Source organism: Cyprinus carpio, chromosome A22, assembly GCF_018340385.1.
Source record: "Cyprinus carpio isolate SPL01 chromosome A22, ASM1834038v1, whole genome shotgun sequence".
Taxonomy (NCBI): Eukaryota; Metazoa; Chordata; class Actinopteri; order Cypriniformes; family Cyprinidae; genus Cyprinus; species Cyprinus carpio.
In genome coordinates, this window is record NC_056593.1 from 7244267 (window position 1) to 7267678 (window position 23412).

Here is a 23412-nt window from a genome sequence, read left to right on the forward strand (position 1 = left end):
CACACACACACACACAAATCATTATGATTCCAAATTCTGACTGATAGTGGATATTTTTATACACTTAAGTGTATGTACAGTATGTATGTATGTGTATATACAGTGCCCTCCATAAGTATTGGAACAGTGAAGACAAAATTGTTCTGTTTGCTGTGGAGTCAAGAAATCTGTAAATATGATTAAAAAATGAATATGACACAAAACTACAGAATGTCACATTTTATTATTGGGTGAATTAACACAAAGATGTTTTACCAGCTAAGAAGATCAGCACTTTTAGAGTTTCTTCTCCCTATCTGATGTGACCGTAAGTATTGGAACAGTTGCCTCACAGGTCTTTCTAAGTGTTCAGCTGTGTCCCATTGCATTAATTCTTCAGATATTAAAGCAGGGAATGTGTCTTATCAGTTATATCCATTGCTTCTGCATTCTAAGTCTTGCATTCGATGAGGACACACACAAACCAGGATGAAGAAAGCAAGCAATGTGGATGCTAAAAGAAAAGAGGAAGTCAATTAGAACTATAGGAAAAACAAAGTGCATGGAGAAATCAAGAGTTTGGAAACTACTGGCGACATCAGCAACCAACGACGACCTGATCGGCTGAGAAAAACAACAGTAGTTGATGACAGACAAATCATAAAAGCTGTGAAAATGAACCCTAAAATACATGTCTGTAAAATCACCAACAACCTCCAGAAACTTGGGGTGATGCTCTGTCAATCTACTGTCCGCAGGAGAATTTGACACAGAATTACAGAAGCTACACAGCAAGATGGAAACCTCTGATCAGCACCAAAAATAGAAAGGCAAGATTCTTCACAAAGGTGAGCCAGTAGAGTTTTGGTACTGAGTTGTATTGACAGATAAGACAAAGATGAACCTTTATTCAAGACTAAGTGATGGGAAAGCAAAAGTGTGGAGAGAAAAAAGGGAACTGCAAATGATCCTAAGCATACAACCTCATCTGTAAAGCTTGGTGGAGGTGGTGTCATGGCATGGGCATGCATGGCTGTCTCTAGAACAGGACCTCTTCATTTTAATGATGACTTAATGTATGATGGCAGTAGCAGAATGAATTTGGAAGGGTACAAAATAATCTTGGCTACCAGTATTCAAGAAAATGCCACCAAACTAATTAGAAAGCACTTCATATTGGATCAGGACAATGACCCAAAACACCCTGCCAGTTCAGTCAAGGACTTTATCAGGGCAAAGAAAAGGAAAGTCTTAGATTGCCCAAATCAATCTCCAGATTTAAATACGACTGAACATTAATTTCACCAGCTGAAGAGGAGACTAAAGACAGAAACTCCCCAAAACAAGCGACAGCTGGAATTGGCTGCATTAAAGCCTGGGGAAAGCATTTCAAAGCATAAGACCAAGAGTCTGGTGATGTCTTTGGGTTGCAGACTCACTGCTATGATTGCATGCAAGGGATCTGCAACTAAATATTAGCTTTTAATATTTTACATCTGCCTTAAATTCAACTGTTCCAATACTTATGCTCACATCAAATAGTGGGATGAACTCTAAAAGTGCTGTCCTTTTTATTTGGTAAAACATGTATGTGTCGAAAGACCTAATAATAAAATGTGACATTCTGCAATTTATCTTTTAATATATATATATATATATATATATATATATATATATATATATATATATATATATATATATTAATTCATGATAACACAATTAAAACAAGAATGTAGCCTGGTGGTCTGACTAAGCACAACTTCTTTCCCCTAACATCTCAGACCGCTGTGTGCTAAGCTAAGCTAAGCCTAGACCCGACATTCCTTGTGGTGGAGCAGCAATCCTGACCCACAGTGCTCTCCCTCCTTTGGGGGGAGGGGAAGTCTAAAGCTGGCCTCTAATGCCATGCTCCATATGCGATTATCCCTGTTAAACCCTCCCTCTGTTTGGCTAATCAGTGCCCAGGGCTGAGCTCAGCTCCCCTGGATCCGTCAGACCCCCTCAAAAGCCTCTTAGAGCTCTGGGGCACCTCCGGTCCATCCAACGCTGTTAATGATTTTCCTTGATTTTTATTTCTATCTTTCTGATTCTCTCTCGGAGAAGACAGACAGCTTCTCTTCTTCGCTCTCCCATAAGGGCGTACCAGAACCGGGCGTCTTAACAAAACCCAGCCAGATACTCGACTCTGGGGAGGAGTGAGAAATTAGGCTCCTGCTGTGGCTTCAAATAGAGGATTCAGATCTGAGCGAGAGCATTAACTTCTGCCAGTCTCCTCCTTCTGTACCGCCACCTAAAATAAGACTTGCATTCGGACTGGGATTCAAATCCCCGTCACACAAAGTAATGATTACTCCAGTCTGACTTCTGAAGGTAACACAAGACGGCTTCTTTGCTTCCTGGTAAGCGAGTCTACCTAGATTTCTTTTTTTCTCATTTCAGTCCTTTCTTTTCGCTGTCGGTGTACTAAATTCCCCTCAAGCAATTCTTTCGAAAGCACTCTGCAGCCGAGGAATGAGAAAACAAAACAAAACAAAACTTTTGCCAATGTTTACCAGGCTCCTCACTTGGCACTTTTCTCATCAACCAATTCAAAGTTCTCAAACATTTTGTTGAATCTGTCTCAGTTTGACCTTCACAAACCAATACATACATTCAGAAGTCATAAAGAAGGAGATTTCATCTATTTCTCTCTCACTTTGTTTGTTTTTACTCTCCTGAAGGGAAATCTGGCTCAGTATGATTCTTTAAAGAACGATGAAAATGAATGTTGTTCATTGTCATCTATGTCAAATCTGAGAGAGAGAAAAAATTAGTCCTAGTGTCTCTTACGGCAGTCGGTTTCATCTTCACCATCTCCGCAGTCATCTTGTCCGTTACAGCGCAGGTTTATTGGGATGCATTTCTGCCGGTGAGTGCACTTAAACTGGCCAGACAGGCAGATATATGAGTCTGAAAGCAAATGCAAACAAGGATATCACTGTATGATACATCATACTGCATGACGCTTGGTCTCCATTTATCCATCCATCAATCTATAATTACCACAGTTGGCTTCATCTGAGTTGTCTCCGCAGTCGTTCTCTCCATCACAGATGAAGGGAGGGAGGGCACACAAACCCGTTCCGCACTGGAACCTTCCAGGCTGGCATTTAAACTCAGCTGTAAGCAGAAGAAAACAAAAACAAATGTATAAACAAACGGAAGGAAAGAAAGAAAGAAAGAAAGAAAGAAAGAAAGAAAGAAAGAAAGAAAGAAAGAAAGCACAAACAAAGATTCAAAGGCAAACAGACAATAAACAAGAAAATGCAGAAATGAAAGAAGAAAGAATGAGTGAATGAACAAGTAAATAAACAAATGAAAGACAGAAATGATTGAAAGACATAGAGAATAAACAAACAAGGACAAATAAACAAAAATGAAGAGAAAAATAAAAGATGCCAAGACACAATAAATGAACAAACAAATAGAGCAAAGTAATAACAAAGAACAAGTAAATAACGAGTAAATTGAGTGAGTGAGTGAGTGAGTGAGTCAGTGAGTCAGTGAGTCAGTGAGTGAGTGAGTGAGTGAGTGAGTGAGGCTACATTTACACTAGTGCGTTTTCGTTTTATAAAACATATAACTTTTGCTATGGTTACACCTGTCGTTTACACTACCCCGAGTTTCCAACGGAGACTTTAGAAAATGCTGCAGACCCCGTTTTAATATGAATGCTCATGTGACATGCGTTTTCGGTTGTGTGGTGTGGACGGAGATCGTTTCTGAAATGCGTTGAAAACGCCAGTGTTGAAGAGGATCGTTTTCATTTTAAAACGCCATTTTAAAATGAAAATGCACTAGTGTAAAAATAGCCTAAATGAGCAACTGTTTAGCCACATGAGCAAACAATCAAAATAAAGAGAAAAGTTGAAAGACAGAGATAAAACTAAACACAGGCAGAAAGTCAGACAGATATACTCTGTATTGCACAGAAGGAAAGAACATACTAAAACAAAAAAGCGCCTTTCTTTTTCTTAACACAAATGTCTTTTGTTCGTTGTCAGCTATGGCATCTCAATAGGAATGTGCGAAAACTGAGAAAACAAATACTTCCCAAAACCTGATCCATTTCTGCAGCTCTTTGCAGGGAACTAGACAATTCACCTCTCAATCAAGTGCTAGCACATTACAAATGACCCATTCAAAGAAATATTCAAGGCAGAAACACTTGAATATAACCTTGATGACAGACAAAGCTTTACTCAAAAATAATCACTCCTTGAACTGGCGAGCAAAATTACAGGAATAAGTTGTCACAAAAAGATTTTCCTGTCCACAACTAATAAATGAATAAATGGCTAAATTGCCTAAAGAATTTATTTCTTTCAGTTGAGTTTAAAGAAATCATAATTGATCGTGGAGTCAATTAAAGTTCACAAGCTGAATATAAAGTATATATTGACGTGAATTATCAGGACGCTATCTCTCAACCTAGGGAGCTTTCTTTCTGTCTACTTCATTCAAAGACACAAATAAGAAGGGATTCTAACAGAGTTTGATGTTTGTTTATTTGAAGCTAATAACACAACAACTCTAAATTCTTAAAACTAAAATTTAATTTCAAATATTTTTTCAGTGCTGCCCTCCAATTTGGCCAAACAATATATCGTAAAAGGTATCTAACCTATAATCCCTTAAAAGGCTCTCTAGGTAGGAAGCTTACTAGAAGTCCTATAGACACTACAAGGCACTACAATGATGTACTTTTCACCAGCTTAACCAGTTTGGCTGTCTTCCACCATGTTTGGTTACTTACGGCAATCTGCCGGCTCGTCAGATCCATCTCCGCAGTCGTCCACGGTGTCGCATTTCCACCAGAATGGAATACACTCATCCGTACCACAGCGGAACTACACACACACACACACACACAGAAACAACCTCTTTAACAACTCTTTATCGAATAGCACACTGGATATAATTGGTAGTTGAAAGTTGTTCCAAGAGTAGTTGAGCTACGGCGAAACCCTTATTCTAGCTCTTGAGGCAATTATAAAGTCACACCTGACTGGCAGTGCAGTTAGAGAGACAGGTTTTGTTGTCGTTCGCCAGGTAAAAGTGCGTAGGGCAAGCGCACTTGTATCCCCCACCAGGGGAAAGAAGGCATAGGTGACTACACCCTCCATTAGTCACCTGACACTGATGCTTTGGCACTGAGGACAAACAACAAACAATAAAAACAAGCCAGAAACAACATGACTCTAGCAAAAAAAGTCAACTGAAGACTTATCCAAGCTGACAAGAGCTTCTCGCTGTAATACCGTCAGGCTGGCGGAGCGGATGGTAGACTTTAATGTCTCGAATGGTTTGCCAGGAGCTGAGGAGTTCTGTATGTTGGCCGCCAGACGTCTTGTGCGAGCGACTGAGGGTTTTTGACTTCTGGTCGCTCCAGTAGATGAAGTCCTCAAACAGTGTGAGACCAGTTACGCCACCTATGTCCTTGATTGGGACTGGAAATTAATATAGACAAAACTCAATAAAAACAAAAAGAAACAAGACGAGATAACATTCGAGACAAGGCGTAACTTACCTTTGTGTCTTTTTGTACCATCCATATTCGAAAACAAGATATGGTTCTCGTCAGCCCAGTAGATCCTTTTGTTGATGTGGTCAATGGTCAAGGCTGAGGGAGCATGTATTTCTGTATCGATTATGACACGTGGCTTATTGCCGTCCATTCCGATCCGTCCAATTTGGGGCTGCTCGCAGCAGTCAATCCAGAACACAAATCTAAGGCACCAAGGGAATAAATGGCTTTAAATGGTGCAGTGCTTCTTAAAAGTGTACTCAAAAGCAATGCGTTCTGGGATTGCGAACAGTAGGCAATAATAAGCATCATTTACCCCATGAGAGTGTCGAGAGCCAGAGCAGTTGGATTTCTCAAGCCAGTCCTCAGCAGTATGGTCGGGTAGAGTCCATTAGCTTTCGCCACCTCGACGGTCTTTCTCTCGCCGTCACACCAGTACAAGTTCTTGCCGATCCAGTCCACAGAGAGAGCACTGGGGACCGACGTCCTGTGAACCACCTGAGAAAACAGCAGTCAAGCACAGTTGGTCTCTTTTGGCCGGTTATTCACACAGATTTATCCACAGCCAGTACCGCAGGGAACAAATTCTTCCTAGCAGAAAAGTTCAGAATGGCAATTGTGAGATGCAGCTGTGCATTTGCTGGTAGAGTCATATAAAAAGTAAGGCTTTATTGATTCTGTCAAAAGTTATTGTCATGACAGGAATTTAAATGCTAATTTTTAACCAGAAACAAACAGAAATATGTTCATCAGCAAGTTTTCACTGCAAAAAGTCAAACTACAACAACAAAAAATCTATCAACTACTTGTAAATGTAGGATAAACTTGAGTGTTGTTTCTTAATTGATGGTTAACAGGTTCACAGAACAGTTAGCATAGCATTTAGCCAGCAAATTAGCAAGTTTTCACTGCAAAAAGCCAAACTACAACGTACTTGTAAATGTAGGATAAAGTGGGAGTGAAGGGGCTTTCTTTTTTCAAATAAAATGAAAAAAAAAATTCAAGGCTATGATAATCTCTAGATGTGGAGTTCTCAACTTGTGGCTTGCAAGTCCACAAAAATAGTTAGCATACAGTAGCATTTAGCAAGCAAATTAGCAAGTTTTCACTGCAAAAAAGTCAAACTACAACATACTTGTAAATGTAGGATAAACTTGGGTGTGTGGGGGCTTTGTTTCTTTAAATAAAATTTAAAATTCAAGCCTATGTTAACATCTAGATGTGTTGTTTCTTAATTGATGGTTTACAGGTTCACAGAACAGTTAGCATAGCATTTAGCCAGCAAATTAGCAAGTTTTCACTGCAAACAGCCAAACTACAATATACTTGTAAATGTAGGATAAAGTGAGAGTGAAGGGGCTTTATTTTTTAAAATAAAATGAAAAAATAAAAATAAAAGTCAAAGGAAAAAATGTGAAGGGGCTTTCTTTCTTTGCACTGATAAATTCAAAGCTATTATAACCTCTAGATGTGTAGTTATGCAGCAACCTATAAACTCTCGACTGTAAATGAAGAATTGGGGTCCTAAAAACAAGAGAACCACTGAGCTAGACTTTAAATTATTATTGTACATTATTGCTAATTATCAATGGGCTACATAACCGCTCATTAACAGCACTTCAAACTCCCCAAAAATGACAAGAAATGTTCCCCAAAAAAAGGCACTTTACATCATTTCACTGCTCATTCTGATCACAGAAACTGCCTGTTTGGCATAAACAATACTCTTCCCAGCTGGCGGATAATCCAGCGCTTTTAATCATTTTCGTTCTTAGTTGCTGGTGCCCCCTGCCTAGCGCTTTAAGAGTAAGAGTAACATTCTGCAAGCTGATGAACATTAGAGATGAACATTAAAGACATTTTGCCTCAGACTGGGTCGTACCATCGGCGCTAATTAAAACTAGCCTGGCCATGAAGAATTTCGACATCTTCACAGGTTTTCTAGATGCTGTGCTCACCAGGGAAACTAGCATCTTCAGGTAAGAACCACAGGGTGAGAATACACCACGGGGTGAAAGTGTACAAAAATATGAACTGGGTAAGCAAAACAATAGCAACAAAATGTGGCAAATTCAATTACTAAGTCAGGTAAGTCAAAATAACTCATCGCACGCAAAACATACACAAAGTGCACACATTTTGATTTGTGACGAGGGGTACATGAGCCTAAATGTATTTCTATAGTGCATTTTCCACATTTTGCTTTAAATAAACTAATTTAGGCATGTTGTTCATAATAACAAATGTCACTATAATTGAATCTTATTTTATACTAATATTCTGCATTCCTGTTCTGAATACAGTTCAATTTAAAGGTTTTGTTGTAAAGTGAAAGATATTAAAATACATGTTTATACTCTTTATTATGTTGTTAAACTTTTTATCTTCTGGTGTTTTACATTATTTTTGACTGTAACAAATACTGCTGCTTAGCTATGCTTTTTTTTCTTAACAATGCAATTTAAACCATGAAATATGAAAACTAAGGTATGCAAGACAGTTAATGCTGCAAACATGCCCAAACAATGAATTGCATTGCACATTTTGTGGTAATTTGCATAATATACATTTATGCTTAATTAACATAGAAAGTATGTGTGATTGCGTTGAAAAGAACATACTCCCAACATAGAGATCAAACTGGAAAAAAAAAAAAAAGTGTTTCCAGATTGCCAAAACTGGTACTGCTACTACAGTATTTTCATGCGAAGTGACAGGCACATCATGTTGAATATTCATAACGCCTGTGAAACAGTGATAAAAACCACAACACTTTGAATCTCTCTAGACGTCTCAGGAGAATCTGGCTCATTTGCAATCATTCAAAGCATTTACCAAGGCAATCATTCAACCAACACACACACACACAGGCACACGGGCTATCATTCAAAACCCCAGCTCATGATCATACCAGAAATGTCTTTATTCTTAAAAAAAAATAAAAAGCTTATTTATTTGTTGGAGTGACGTGAATATGTCTGCTTTTCCCCCATTGCAATCCATCAATTACGCAATAAAAATTGCCCCTGTACAGAGGTGACGTGAATCAAATTTACCCAGGGGCAGAGGGTATTTGCATATGTCAATCTGGGCATTTCTGGGTTATTTCAAGAGTAATTCAACATAAACACACACACACAGACACTCGCGAATGTACCTTGAGGTCACTTCCATTCAGGCGCATTCTGTTTATTCTGCGTCCGCTGGGCCTGCTAGTGTCAATCCAATAGATCAACTCCTTCCTGTCTCCAAAGTCGAGAGAGATGAATTACTGAGTATCGAGAAAAAGACAAAGAGAGAGAGACAGGCAAAATGTGAGATTGAAATATCACATGAAAAAAAATAATCACAAATAAAAAGACCAAAAAAACCAAAAATTTTAACACAAACCAAAAAAATAATACACAAAAATAACAATAAGCTCAGACCTATGTTAGACCAATAAAATTTTAAGCCCCAAACTAAGGGGTTTTCCAGGAAACGCATTTTAATAATACTTTTTAAATAAAATATTAATAATAATCATCGAATAATATATAATAATAATAATAATACTAAGAAAAGCTAGAATTATTATTAATAAATAAAAAAAAAAAAAAAAAAAAAAAAAGAAATGTTGCTTCAGGGAAGAAAAAAGTTATTAAAGTACTAAAATTACTGAAACTGAAAATAAAAATATATTAAACCTAAATAAGAAAAGCTAGAAGAATCTAAAGAAAACTAGAAGAAAACTTATAAAATGACAAAAGCAAATAAAATTACTGTACTTCAACTTAAATTAAAATTAAAAAAAGAAAAAAAGCTTATTCAAAATATTAAACGATTTATCTAATAGTATATACTGAGTAACCCTCCTAAACTTACCTATTTTTAATTTTAAACCAAATAAAATTATATAAATTTAAAAATAAAAAAAATTATACATTTATATATATTTATTTTTTAATTTTTTTCTATTAATGTAAAGCTTCATGTATATTAGTAATTTAGTTAAAATATTTCCACTTTTTCTCCTTTCTCTCCACTGTAGAAAATAAATAAATAAAAAATAAAGTATTAAATTATTTCAACCTTATGTAATAGACTATAATGTCTTATTAATTTCATATATATATAAATATCCTTATAATATTATATATATATATTATATATATATAATATCTATATAGATATATATTTTTTTTTTTTTTTTGAAAACTTAAAACAAAACCCTACAAACATTTGCCTCCAATATCTATTATATATATATATCTATATCTAATATAATATACGATATAGATGCTATCTATAGCGCTCTATCTACTATATTATATAGATGGATAGGAATGACCAGAATTTGTCGAGAACTCATCTTAATAGATAGATAGATAGATAGATAGATAGATAGATAAAATCACCAGATATATATATACAGTACATATGACCAGAATTTGTTGCGAGAACTTCCTTTGCCACCATGAGTATTTATCTGCTAGTCCTCATCTTAAGCAGCTATCAATACTCCATTCAATCCATTCAAACCATAAAATTTAAGCAAATGGTAGAATTTGGATGGTATGAGCATGAGTCACAAAAAAACAAAAAAAAGGCCAAACATCAAAACACGTCTTTTATTGTCCATGCTGACACATTACAGCATCTTCCCGCCGCTTTCTCGATACCTTTCTAATTCGCTTCGTTATTTCACTACGTTCGGTTAGAAATAAGAGTCTGACAGAAACCTCCCATCATGCACTGCTACGCCCATAGCCAATCACTTTCTCAGTAGGGGTCTTTTACATTCCCCCGTCTCTCTCTGTCGTTCTGTCTCATTCACTCAAACCCCTCGCCGCGTTCAGATCTAATTTGCTGGACCAGACCTTTTAAATCAAACTGATGGAGTACCTCACTAATGAAAAAAAAACAAAAGCGCGCTTTTAACTAACCCCTCCATGACAATCACAAGCCAATCAATCCACACACACGAACAACTATAATAACATAGAGACTTTCTCATCCGACGGTCCCTTCAGAGTCAAATCGGTCATGGTTCCTTTTGCATTGACAAGCAGCTTCATACAGATTTAAAGACAATAACTGATGTCTTCATTAATAACGACTACTATAATGATATATTTACCAGATGAGAATGATTAAAGGAGCCATAACTTACACATCATTTTCAATACTAAGTGGAAAATAGTTGTGATTCCAGTCACAATATGACCTTTTCCGTTTGCTAATATTCCCGGACATCGATATTCACGTCAATCAAGTGTCTAAAATTCTGTTTCAGGCTCAATTTGACCTTGTGCATTTCTATAAAGCATCACAGGTGGCTGTTGATACTGCAGTTTCCTCTGAGCTTTTGGATGTTGTGTCTATATTAAGCGCCATATGCTGTGATCATCTGTATTTTTATGTAGGAAATGACATGTGGAGGAAACACACTAAAGAGTTTGAGCTAAACAGGATGGCATCTGTGAGCACAAACATTACAATAATGGTTTTAAAAAGAGATTTTTAACAACTGTATAAGTAAAATTGCATGTTTTAGAGAGCTTTATCCATCATACCTGTTTTAGAAGAGTGTAGTTTGATCCATCCAGACTGATCTTTCTGATTTCATGATGGTCAGCAAGAATAAGAAAAGGCTCCTCCACTGAAAAAAAAAATAATAATAATAATGCAAGAACATTTTTATTTCTATATTTTATTATACTTATCATATTTTTATATTAATTTGATTTCATATTTTATTTTATTCAATGCAATGCATAAAATATTAAACATTTCATAATATTTTATTGTATTTTTTCATGTAAGAAAACATTCCCCACAACATTTCTTAATAAATAAATAAATAAATTAAATAAATAAATAAATAAATAAAATAAATAATAATAATAAAAAGTACACGCAAAACACTGTCTTACTTTAATCCTTTGTGACTATAAGTGAATAGTAATACTTAGGATTTTGTAATATTCAGTGGATGTGGATGTAATACAAATACTTTAAATAAGTGTTTGTGTTGCTCTATGGATTATTCTGGATGTGAGACATGACTCCAACTTTAGTTTGATGACTTGAAATCGATTTCCTGTGAGCTGCCAACACTCGAATATCCACTTCCTGTCAAGACTGGGACTTAGACTTGTCAGTCATACGCAAACAGAACTTTATTACTTGAGTCTGTGTGTCTGTGTGTAGGAACATGTCTTTGAAGGAGAGACACTTACAAAACAGTATTGTGGTGGTACAGAATGGTATGAAATGGTGATATATACTAACATACTATGTGATATATGTGGTATTTTTAAGTATTCTATGAGTATACTATGGAAAATTTCCCAGTTTAATGGTGGTTTTACAAGTACATATAATGTGTTTAATGTCAATTCAGTGGATTGGGCAGAAAATAATATATAGTATATTTAATATACATTTTCAGACGTAATTATGCCTTCTGAAATGTAAAAATGACTAATGGTAACAGGGTTGAAAATTTTGGTTTTCAGGTTGAAAGTGCTCAAGGCCATTAAAAACAAAAATCTGCTCATCTATACATATATTTTTCAATTATCAATTGTTCACTATTAAAAAAACCAAAAAAATCATGGTAACAGGGTTGACATTTTAAGGCACTTTAAAAGGATAAAGCAATAAATCTTGATTTTCTTTAGACCAAACATGTTTAAAACATTAAAATATTTTAAGATATTGTATAATTATGTGAATATTTAAATAATATTAGGTGTCTTAAAAATAAATTAGTGATTGTTCTCAAAACAGGGTTGATATTTTAAGATGCTTTATAAATAAAGCAATAGAATGTAGGAGGCTAGCTTGTCTTTGATGAGAGTTTGATTTGCTTTATGAAAGTATTATGATGTCCTTATTATTAAATATTATTTTATAGAGTAGCTAATTAATGGAAAAATATTTATATAATGGTAACAGGGTTGACACAGTCTTTCTTAATGCAGTCAATTGCAATGGGAAAAACTAAATAATAAATAAAATAAAACCTATTTTGTAGAACGAGGCATACTGTATGGTACATGTCTATAAAACATGGTATTACATGGCAGACGCCATATGTCACTCTTGGATCTGTTCTTAGCCAATCAGAGCTCATCTCCAGCTGACGAACCAATTGTCTTCAACCTCCTGTTGCTTTCCTTTAAATATAAGTCACAACAAGGCTCAGTAAGCATGTTCTTGCCTGTGTGTGGTGTTTCTGGGCAAGTGTGAAAGTAAATCTTTGTGAGGGTCCACGGGAGCTCATTCACACCTGTGCCACTGAATAGAGCAGAGTACCTGAGAGAGACCTGCAGCTCTGCGGGTTACTGGCGGGACGCTGATACCCGTCGGCACACAGGCAGTGAAAAGACCCGTAGGTGTTGATGCACTGGTGACTGCAGGGAAAGTTTTCGGAACATTCATCCACGTCAATGCAAGTCCTGCCGTCGTTTTTCAGACGGAACCCCGGCCAGCACGTACACTAGAGTAAGTACAAAAAAATTTGTGTGTGAATCTCACAGAAATCTACCAAGAACACATATGGGTTATTTCACCACAAAATAAGTACATTTATCTGTAACTACATATTTACAAATTCAATATATTTCATTAAAATGTTGTAAATGTTACATAATTATATTTCAGCTATGTTGTGTTATTTAACATAGTCTTTGAGGTAAAATATAACCCAAGCATGTTTTTATGAGATCCACCATAATTTGAATACAAGGAATCAGTGTAATAATAATAATAATAATAATAATAATAATAAAAATAAATGATATGTTAAGTTTTTTAATAAAATAATGTTTTTTATTATTTTATTTTATTTTATTTTATTTTATTTTATTTTATTTTATTTTATTTTATTTTATTTTATTTTATTTTATTTTATTTTACATCATTTTATTTTATTTTATTTTATTTTATTTTATTTTACAGGGCCATTGAACGCTTGAATCTGATTGGCTGACGAATGTTCTAAGGTGTGCAATTATTTTCAGGGAAACACACAGCCTATGTAGTTCCAGGCAGCTCTGGACCACATTACATGTCTATTTCACTTTGCCAAATGATTTTTGTTATTTCAAAGGTCTTACAACAGCACAATAACCAAAACCATCAACAACACTGGCCAGACAAATAAATATAGTAAGCAATATGATAAAAAACAACATGTTTCCATGTTATCAACGGGTCAAGCCTCCGTTACTAGGTCTAAAATGACGTTTTATAATTAGCAACGGAGGCGTTCGATGAGATGCGGAAGAAATTAATTCTACTCACAAAAGCATTTTTTAAGTACAAAAACCAGACGAATGCCTTGAAATATATCATCTGATCAATGTCTTGAGGTGTGGCAACTGCTTTGCATCGTGGCCGCATCACCACCTCGGGTGTGCATTATTTTTCTAATAATTCAACGGCCCGTCGTCAAGTATTCCTTACTTATATTATATCATATTATATTACCAAATGCAATGCAAAAAGTTTTAATGGTCAATAAAACTTTATTTATTTGAAATATCTGTTGTTGTTTTTTCCAAATAAAATTTAAATTTGTAACTGTATTTGAATAATTTTGTAATTTCTTAATCAAATTTTCTATTTGACTTTCAGGTGAAATATGACAATAAAAAATACATGAACAAATCACTCAAACAAAAAAAATATACAAAACGACACTAATAAATCAGTCAAAAAAAATTCATTAAAATATCAATACCACAATATAAAAAATAACACATTCATTAGAACTATGCTTTATATTTTAATTGTGTGGTAACAAAAGCTAAAACAAGCAAGAGAAAAAAAAAAAAAAAAGTTCTAGTAAGTTCTATGTCCTTGACTGCCTGTTTTTTAAGTCAGTGTGGCTGTCAAAGGACCAGCCCAGTATTCTGAGACATCTGCCAAATGAAGCTGTTCGATCTGCCAGTCTCTCTCTCTCTCTCTCTCTCTCTCTCTCTCTGTGTGTGTGTGTGTGTGTCATTCTCCCTCTAAAAACACACACTGTTTGTGTGTGTTTCTGCCTTACATGTCATTCCCCTGCTGTTCACTACCTCAACTGATTTTTTTCAAGTGCTAAATAGCTAGCATACGTGTTTTAGCACTCTTGTTTACACATTCACCAGTTAAATTTTGTGAACTGACTAGAAACGGTCTCATAAAATTCTCCACGGATTTAGCACCTAGTACTATAAACCTCTGTGGAATGTACAAACATATTACTTTGAACGATTTGTTTGCGTAGACTTTCCCAATATTGTCGTAGCCGCTAAAGTCTGCTAATGAGGTTTTATGAAGATTTATTGGAAAAACAAATACAATCTTTCGTATTTGTAGGCCGTAGTTTCATGTGTGGATGTCTTTAGCGTGAAATGGAACTTGAGTTGAACCAGACGCTTAATTCGTAAAAAGTAACAGTGTGAAAAATGTGCTTTCGTACATACCTTGTATCCCACAGGTAGGTCTTGACAGTCCTGGGTACAGCCACTGACTTTACGGTTCAAACACTCGTTAACATGGCAGTTCCTCTCGTCAGATTGGTCCCCGCAGTCATTGTGCTGATTACACACGCTTCTCAGTGGAACGCAGCGGCCATTTGCGCACATGAAAACCGACCCATTGCACAAACTTTCTAAAACATGGAGCAGCAAGAAAAAACATGGGAGACAAAATCAACAAAAATGTCAGATAAGAAACACGGAACTCAAGTGGTTGCTAGGGTGCTCCTGACAGACTGTAGCACATTTTATGTTCTACCTACAGTTGCTACGTGGTTGGCAGGCTATGCCTACGTTGCTATGCTGTGGAGCATTCTGGAAGGTTTTCACCACATTCCGATGTAGTTGCTAGGGTGTTCTACTGTAGGTTGTTTCTATGATGTTGCTATGCGGTTGCTAGTATTTTCTGAGTGGTTTGTAGCATACTACTATGTGGTTGCTAGGTTGTTCTGTGTGGTTTTAACACTTTGTTATTTGGTTGCTAGGGTGTTTTGTGTAGTTTGAGTATGTTGCTTTGCAGTTGCTAGTGTGTTCTGTATGGTTTTAACACATTGTTATGCTGTTGTTAGGCTGTTCCATGTAGTTTTAACATTGCTAAGCAGTTGCTAGTCTACACTCTGTGGTTTAATCGTATTGCTATGTGGTTGCTAGAGTGTTTTTATGTAGTTTTAACATTGTTATGCAGTTGCTAGGCTGTTCGGTGTAGTTTAAGCATGTTGCTACATTATATGCTTGTTTCAGTGTTTTAGGTGGTTTTTATCATGTTGCTGTGTGGCTGCTAGTACTGTCTGGGTGATTTTTAGCATGTTGTATTGTGGTTGTCTGGCTGTGTAGTTTTAGCATGTCGCTAGGGTGTTCTTTTTAGTTTTTGCGTTTATGTAGTTGCTAGGCTGTTCTGTGTTCTCTGTGTTGCTCTCTGGATGCTAGGGTGTTCTATGTGCTTAGCATGTTGCTATGCTGTCACTACTATGTTCTGAGTGGATGTTAGCATGTTGATGTGCTATTTGTGGTAGTTTTTAACACCATGCTATATGGTTGCTAAGTGTGGTTGCTTTTTAGAATGTTGCTGTGCAGTTGCTAGGGTTTGTATGTGTTGTTGTGTTGTTTTTAGAATGCTGCTATGTGGCTGAGGTTGCTAGGGTGTTCTGGGTGGTTTTTAGCATGTTGTTATTAAAATGCTAAATGCTTTTTAGCACATTGCCTTGCATCACTATGTTGATCTGAGTGTTTTTTAACACATTGCTATGTGGTTGCTAGAGTGTTCTGAGTGTGTCTTAGCACTTTGGTGTTCTAAATGTTTTTTTGTTAGTATGTCAATGTTCTTGGTGGTTTTAAATAAGGTGCTTTAAGGTTGCTAGGATGTTCTGAGTGCTTCTTAACACATTGGTATGCTGTTCGTGGTGGCTTTAGCATTTTGCTATGCAGTAGGGTGGTCTTTGTGGTTTTAGCATGTTGTATGTGTTTCTAGGGTTTTCTGAGTGCTTTTTAACTCTTTGCTAGGGTGTTCTGAGCATTTGGCATGCTTGCTATGGGGTTCTAGGTGGTTTTTGGTTTTTGCTATGCAGTTGCTAAGTGTTCTGGTTGGTTGCTAGAGTGTTTCTCACTGGTCCAAGTCAAAAGAGCCTTATTAGTGTTTTAAAGTTGTACTGTAAACATGTTGTAAACATCTGAACATAAAACTGTTGCTTAATGAGCTTGGATGGGAACAGTAATGGCATCTGTTAACATTAATAGCATATGGTTTGCCCTGAAACCAAAAATTGAAGAACAGAGGCACAGCAGTTTCATCAGCCCCTCTCTGCCCAGCTCAGGTGGTACTGGCAGGGGTACAGGACAGAAACAGGGAGGACCAGGTGTTCTGAAAAAATCCATATGGGATGGAACCTGGGAACCTGTCAGTCAAACGGGGTGCGTGACACATGAGAGGGACTCGCCTGCAGCGGAACACTTTGGGTTGAGTGGCAGTTCGTCAGATTGGTCCAGACAGTCAGGGAAGCCGTCACACTCCCATTGGGCACTCAATAAACACCTCCCATCTGTGCAGCGGAACTCCTCCTCTTTGCATAAACGATATTCTGGAGAGAAAACGAGAGAGAAAGCGCATGACAGGAAGATAACTTAAACAATGGGGTGAAAAGTTAAAGCTGTAACTGTTTCAAAAAGGTATGCATGATATTTCAGTCGCCATTATTGAGATAAAAGTATAAACAAGAAATAGTCACTGTAAGATACAAATTCACAATTGTGAGATATGATGTCACGAAAAAGTCACAATTATGAGAAATACTCACACTGCAAGACAGTCATTTTATGATGTAAAGTAACAATGGGAGACAAAGTTGCAAATGGTGATAAAAAACGAGCACAAAACAGCATTGTGATATATAGAATCATATTTCCAAAATAATTGTAATTGCAAGAAAAGTCACATTGAGAGAAATAAAGTTACATTTTATTATATAAAAAGTCAAAATGGTAGACAACGTCACAAATTGTGAGAAATATTCACATTACAAGATATAACAAGAAAAAAACATAGAAATTTTGTATTTTGGCATTTTTTCAATGTTAATTAAGCACATTTTCACTTCACTTTACTCACTTAAATTTATCCAGATTTAAAAAAAAAAAAAAAAAAAAACTACTCACAGTACTCTTTCCAAACTAAATTTATATACATTTTATTTATTTTATTGCAACTTAATTTATGCAAAAATGCTTAGCTTCTAATTGTTTTTCTTTTTGATTTTATGGTAAAATGCGTCTGGGACAGGTTTGTGAGAATAATCCTTATAGAAAAAAGTAGCCTATATTTCCATCTATTATTCTGAGCAAGTGTGTTTATTCTTAGATCTGAGGTATAGGACAGTGAGTTGTGAATGCGTCAACTGCTTCCAACTGCTGAAACGTCCAATTAATGTTGTGCCAACACAATTGCAACCCATTTTAAACAGGCCGCAAAGGGACGGTCATTTTCAACAGAAAGTAATGAATCGAGAAACCGGAGTTGCTCACCGCATTCCAGAGACTCGTCAGAACTGTCTCCGCAGTCGTCGTCATGGTCGCACACAAAACGCCGCGGGATGCAGTTCTGGTTCCGGCACTGGAACGTGTTCTCTGTGCACGTGTTGTTTGGAGCTTTAAAGAGAGGAACAAGAACAAACAGTTAGGTATGTGTTAGGATAAAAGGAGCAGCACATAATAGACACCTGAGACTTGTCTCAAATCCCCAATTATTTTGTTTGTGGGTCTGAAAATTCAGGGACAGCAGATAAAAAGAACATATTTTGGATCAATTTGGCAACTTATTACCCAACAGTGGTGTTAATTAGTGTTCATTGTTCCAGATAGAGTCACTTCAATACAATTGTGAAAAGCAGCCATTATGTTACTACACTGCGGTTTGAAGTGAAAACAGGAAATGTTTGAGGAAGTTGCTGGTTTTGTCAGAGGAAATATCATGGTTGAAGTTACCACAGCCAGCTACTGCTAGCTCATCGCTGCCATCGGGACAATCTCTCTCGCCATCACATAACCAGTTCCTGGGTACACAAGCGTACGATCCTGGGCAACTAAACAAACCGGGGGCGCACGTTGCCGAACCTGCCAAGAAAAAGAGTCAGAAAGAGAGAAACTAAGCATCGCAGTCTCAAGCCAACATGCTGCACGGTGTCATTAATGAATATTCATTTGTGTAAAAAAAAACTTACTCAAAGTAATTGAAAAAGTTTAAGCATTGTCTTGAGAACTTGTTTAACAATCTGCTTGTGTTTGACCTTGCAAGGTTTTTTTTTTTCTTTTTTTTTTCTTTTTTCCCAGAGACCATTTGTTAGGAGCACAGCATGGCCATAAATTCGCGACTATGATGAAACCGCAGGCCAATTTTTCTTCCCGCCTCTTTCGTGTTGATTTATATCCTTCCTCTCAGAGGAAGTCTTTCATTGTGTGGCCTAAATGCAGATCCATGCTTCAGAGTTTTACCGCAAATTTCTTCGCTTTCGTCCAATCCGTCACCACAGTCGTCCTCCCCGTCACAGAGCCACTGTTTGGCGATGCACTTGTTTTTCGAGCAGGCGAACTGATTCCAAAGGCAAGATGAATCTAGAGGGAAAATATTGAACTTTGAAAACAAACCCAAGGGAGGCCATACTGACATTTAAAGAAGTGGGAAAAACAATAAGTATTATTCTTTCATCATTTATGTTGTTTTAAACCACTTTGACTTTAGCTCTTCCATAAAACACAAGATACAATATTTTGTAAATGTTCACACTGCTCTTTTCCCAAATAGAAAGGGATAAATAGAAATAAAATGCATCAAAATTTTGCCGTCTTGTAGTCCAGGGAAAAAAAAATCAAATGGGTTTTCGAAAGACATGAGTGTGAATAAATAATTAGATAATTTTCATTTTGGCGGCAAAAAAAAATAATAAGAAGAAAAATACAATTTTTACCCTATAAGAAACAAAATGAAAGAGTAAACATCTATGAAACCACTTTGATTGTAGTTCTTCTATAGAATACAGAATATGATATTTTGGTAATTTTTACACTGCACTAAAAGATGTACAAAAAAAATTGAAATGACATAAGGGTGAATAAATAATGACCGCATATACATTTTTGGTGGGCAAGCTAAGAACCATACTATATACTATATACACTATATACTATACTATACTATACCCTATAATAAGCAAAATGAAAGTGTAAACATCTATGAATACATTTTAATAGTTATAAGTTTGCCTTTGAAAGCCAAATTGAGTGCAATATCTGAAGAAGGTGGCCACTTAAAGCCCCCTTCGCCCTTGTTGGGATTAGAGATTCAACTTTGGAAGGCGATCCTGCTAGCAAGCACTTTTAAAGTAATTGTCCACTTGCATACGCACACGAGCCACGGAAGGTGGGAGCAAATATTCCCCTATCAGCAGTCTCAAAGTTTGCGTTTGTCATCGATTTTGTGATATCTCCGCAAAGCCACCGGGGGCTGGCACAGAGAGACCAAGGTCACCAAGAGAAAGGTTTTAAAGTGACACCAAAAGGGCTGAAAACAAAGAAAGCAAAGAGGATGAATAGGTAAATGAGGGTCATTCTTCAAAACCTGCCTTAGGGGAAGTTTCAAAAGAACAAATAACCAAAATGAAAGGCGAAAAAGCACCAGCACATTCGTCAATATCAAGGACATGCAAACAAATCTGTATTACTTCTGATATTGGGTCAGTGACTATGAGGTCGCAGCGTGCTCCAGAGTTGCACTGGCTACACGGGAGCATCACTCGCAGATCAGAGCTCTTGTTCAGAATAAGACGCTTTGAAGCGGAACCAGAGGTCGGGACAGAAGCAAAGCAAAGATTGCTCGCAGCAGGAAGGCAGAACTTCCTAGAACTTCCTACCCTACAGTTCTGCTCACTTTAGAGGTACATCACAAAGAGAAACATGAATATGTCAGATGAATAATTATACAATACGTTATAGCAAGATATGGATGGAATAACCATATCTTAAAGTTATAAAACTTTTCATGTGACTTTCTTCAAGAATATCGTAAAATGCATCTAAACTTTTCTCTCTAAGCATTGCTTGAAATATGAAGTGTGTTGGTTTATGTAGACATTAACTATGACTTTCGTATTTCGCAATGTAATTGTTACTATTTCCACCTCAGAGAAAAATAAATAAAAAGGTTTTGAGACAACATTTTGAGACAAAGATTAAAATATATAATTCACTGCAAGATATAAAGTCACATTTACCAGATATAAAGTCATAATAACGAGAAAAAAGTCACAATTATAAATAAATAAAGTCAAATTGTGAAATATAAAGTCACTTTTCTTGGTATAAAGTCACCATGGGAGATACAAATTGCAAGATACTTGCTATAACAAAAAATAAAGTCACATTTTGGGATATAAATTGTGAAAGATAAAGTCAATTACGTGAAATTAAGTCATATTGCGAGACATAAAGCAGCATTGCGAGGTGTATAGAGTGTATATACTGTGAAAATTAGTAGCAATTCTGGAAAAAATAATTGCTATAATGAGAAATAAAGTCACCATGGAAGACAAAGTCACAAATTGTGAGAAATAAAGTCATAATTATGAGAAATAATTGCATTATGAGATATAAAAAAGCACTGCAATATATATTGTCAAATTGTAAGATAAAGCAATTCTACAAAAAAAGTCACTATAACGAGAAATAAAGACACATTGTGAGTCACATTTTCAGACAAAGTCACCACAGGAGATTTAAATTTGCAAATTGCGAAAAACAAAGAGGAATAAAGTCGCATTGTGAGATAAATCAGCATTGTGATATATATATATATATATATATATATATATATATATATATATATATATATATATATATATATGTCATACTGTGAGATATAGTAGCAATTTTAAAAGAAAATGTCACTATAATGAGAAATAAAGCCACACTGTGATATTTAAAGTCACATTTTCAGTCAAAAAAAAAAAAGTCACCATGGGAGATATAATTTTGCAAATTGTGAGCAATCAAGTCATAATTATGAGGGATAATATTGCATTGTGAGACATAAAGCAGCATTGCAAGATATATAGTCATATTGTGAGACACAATAGCAAATCCACAAAAAAAGCTGCTACAACGAGTCACATTTTTAATCACATTTTGGGATAAAAAGTCACCACGTGCAATTTAAATTTCAATAAATAATTATGCAAAATAAAGTAACATTGAGACATACAGTACAATGTAGCATTCCAAGAATTCTGAAAATAAATTACAAGAAAAAAAAGTCACATTTTGGAATACAAAGTCACAAATGGGACATATAATATCGCAATTATAAGGAAAAAGTCACAATTGGGAGAATATTATTAGCTTTTTTGTTTTTACCTTGAAGTGAAAATGAGCTTCAATAAAATGCAATCACATAAAATACCAGTTTATCAGACTTCTACAGTAATTCGTCTGGAATTACAAAACAAAGACTGGACAAGAAACCGAACATTTTTGATAAAAGCGTGACTGTAACACTGTAAAGCCAGGAATGTCAAGCAGCTAAACTCTCCCATTTAGCACTTACCACATACTAGCCATGACAAGTGGATCAATAGAGCAAAATAGCACTTACATTCTAATGTAGATAGTCATGCGTGACTAGAAGATAAATAAAGTCTTGAGACATGAATAAATTCATTAGTGTGACATACAGAGCGATGTGTCCAGCAGGCATGATTAGTTGATAAATGTAGAAAGGTGGCGCTCACCGCATTGAAATTCATCCGCTCCATCCTCGCAGTCTTTCTGTCCATCGCACAACCAGACGCTGGAGATACAGTTTCCACTGGGACACGCGAAATGGCCATCCTCACACGTATGGACTGAAGAAGCTGGGAGAAATGCCAAAATAAAGACAATGAGAGTTAAGAGGAACCCGTAGAAACCCATCAGAAGTTCTTACTTTAACAGGGTTTGCTAGGTTCACCACTATTTCAAGAAAAAAGGACGAGAACATCCTGTAAATAAATCAACTGTATGTCCTCTAAATGTCTATCTCAACTTTAGTCATCCAATTTGTTATCTGTGGTTTCGTATTTGCGTTTAGATTCTGATTTGCATAGCAAGGTCATTTTAAACCTGCAACATCTCATTGCAGTAAAGAGTTTATGTTGTCTGTAAGATAGGAGCCACCACAGCGGAGGTCAGGAGTTGAATCCTCTTCAAATTTCTATTAAAGGTTTGAGCTATAATTTCTGGAGGGCTCTTCTGCAGTTGAGTTTTCAAGGAACATAGACACATTATCAGAGAACCAGCGGTTTAGCTAACAATCACATATTTGTATTATGTATTTCAGCCTTCAAGATGTCCAGGAAAGTTCCTACGCAGAAGTGTTGAAGTCATAAATAGGTGTTTACAGGCACTTTTATGTCCCAAGGTACTGGTTTTATTAAAACAGTTTTTCTTTTGCCGTATAAAGTTTCTAAAACTGTCTAAGAAAACTGTTTACAATGGTATCATTCATATGATACTTTTCAAATGTCTTTTTATATTGTTCAATTTGTTTTACCCTTTTTACAAGATCAAGTTTCAATCTTAAAATATGAAAATCCATATAAAACAAAACAAAAAAAACAACAACTAATAATTGTGTAATATATCCTATGTATATATGTATTACACAATATATATTATTTGTTAACAACAAATAAAATGGTCGATAGACAGATGTCAGAATGTGTATAAATGAATCTGTAGCATCAACAATTCACAATTAAAATTCATATATGATCATTAGTAACCTGCTTCTCCCATGATTCATTCATTCAAAGAAAATCCAGAGTTTCCAACTTTTAATTA

At 35.8% G+C, this 23412-nt stretch overlaps 1 protein-coding gene across 1 annotated transcript in view; it reads right to left on the reverse strand.

Moving 5' to 3' along the window:
• Positions 1–23412, reverse strand: part of lrp1ba (low density lipoprotein receptor-related protein 1Ba) — a 223854-nt gene that overhangs the window by 44921 nt on the left and 155521 nt on the right. Inside the window, 17 exon segments of the mRNA XM_042712307.1 lie at positions 2809–2928; positions 3022–3138; positions 4775–4868; positions 5023–5171; positions 5280–5468; positions 5549–5748; positions 5862–6043; positions 8703–8816; positions 9388–9396; positions 11101–11186; positions 12848–13031; positions 15001–15188; positions 16989–17129; positions 18070–18192; positions 18529–18657; positions 19036–19155; positions 22323–22445. Of these exon segments, the coding sequence (XP_042568241.1) occupies positions 2809–2928; positions 3022–3138; positions 4775–4868; positions 5023–5171; positions 5280–5468; positions 5549–5748; positions 5862–6043; positions 8703–8816; positions 9388–9396; positions 11101–11186; positions 12848–13031; positions 15001–15188; positions 16989–17129; positions 18070–18192; positions 18529–18657; positions 19036–19155; positions 22323–22445 (2268 nt within the window).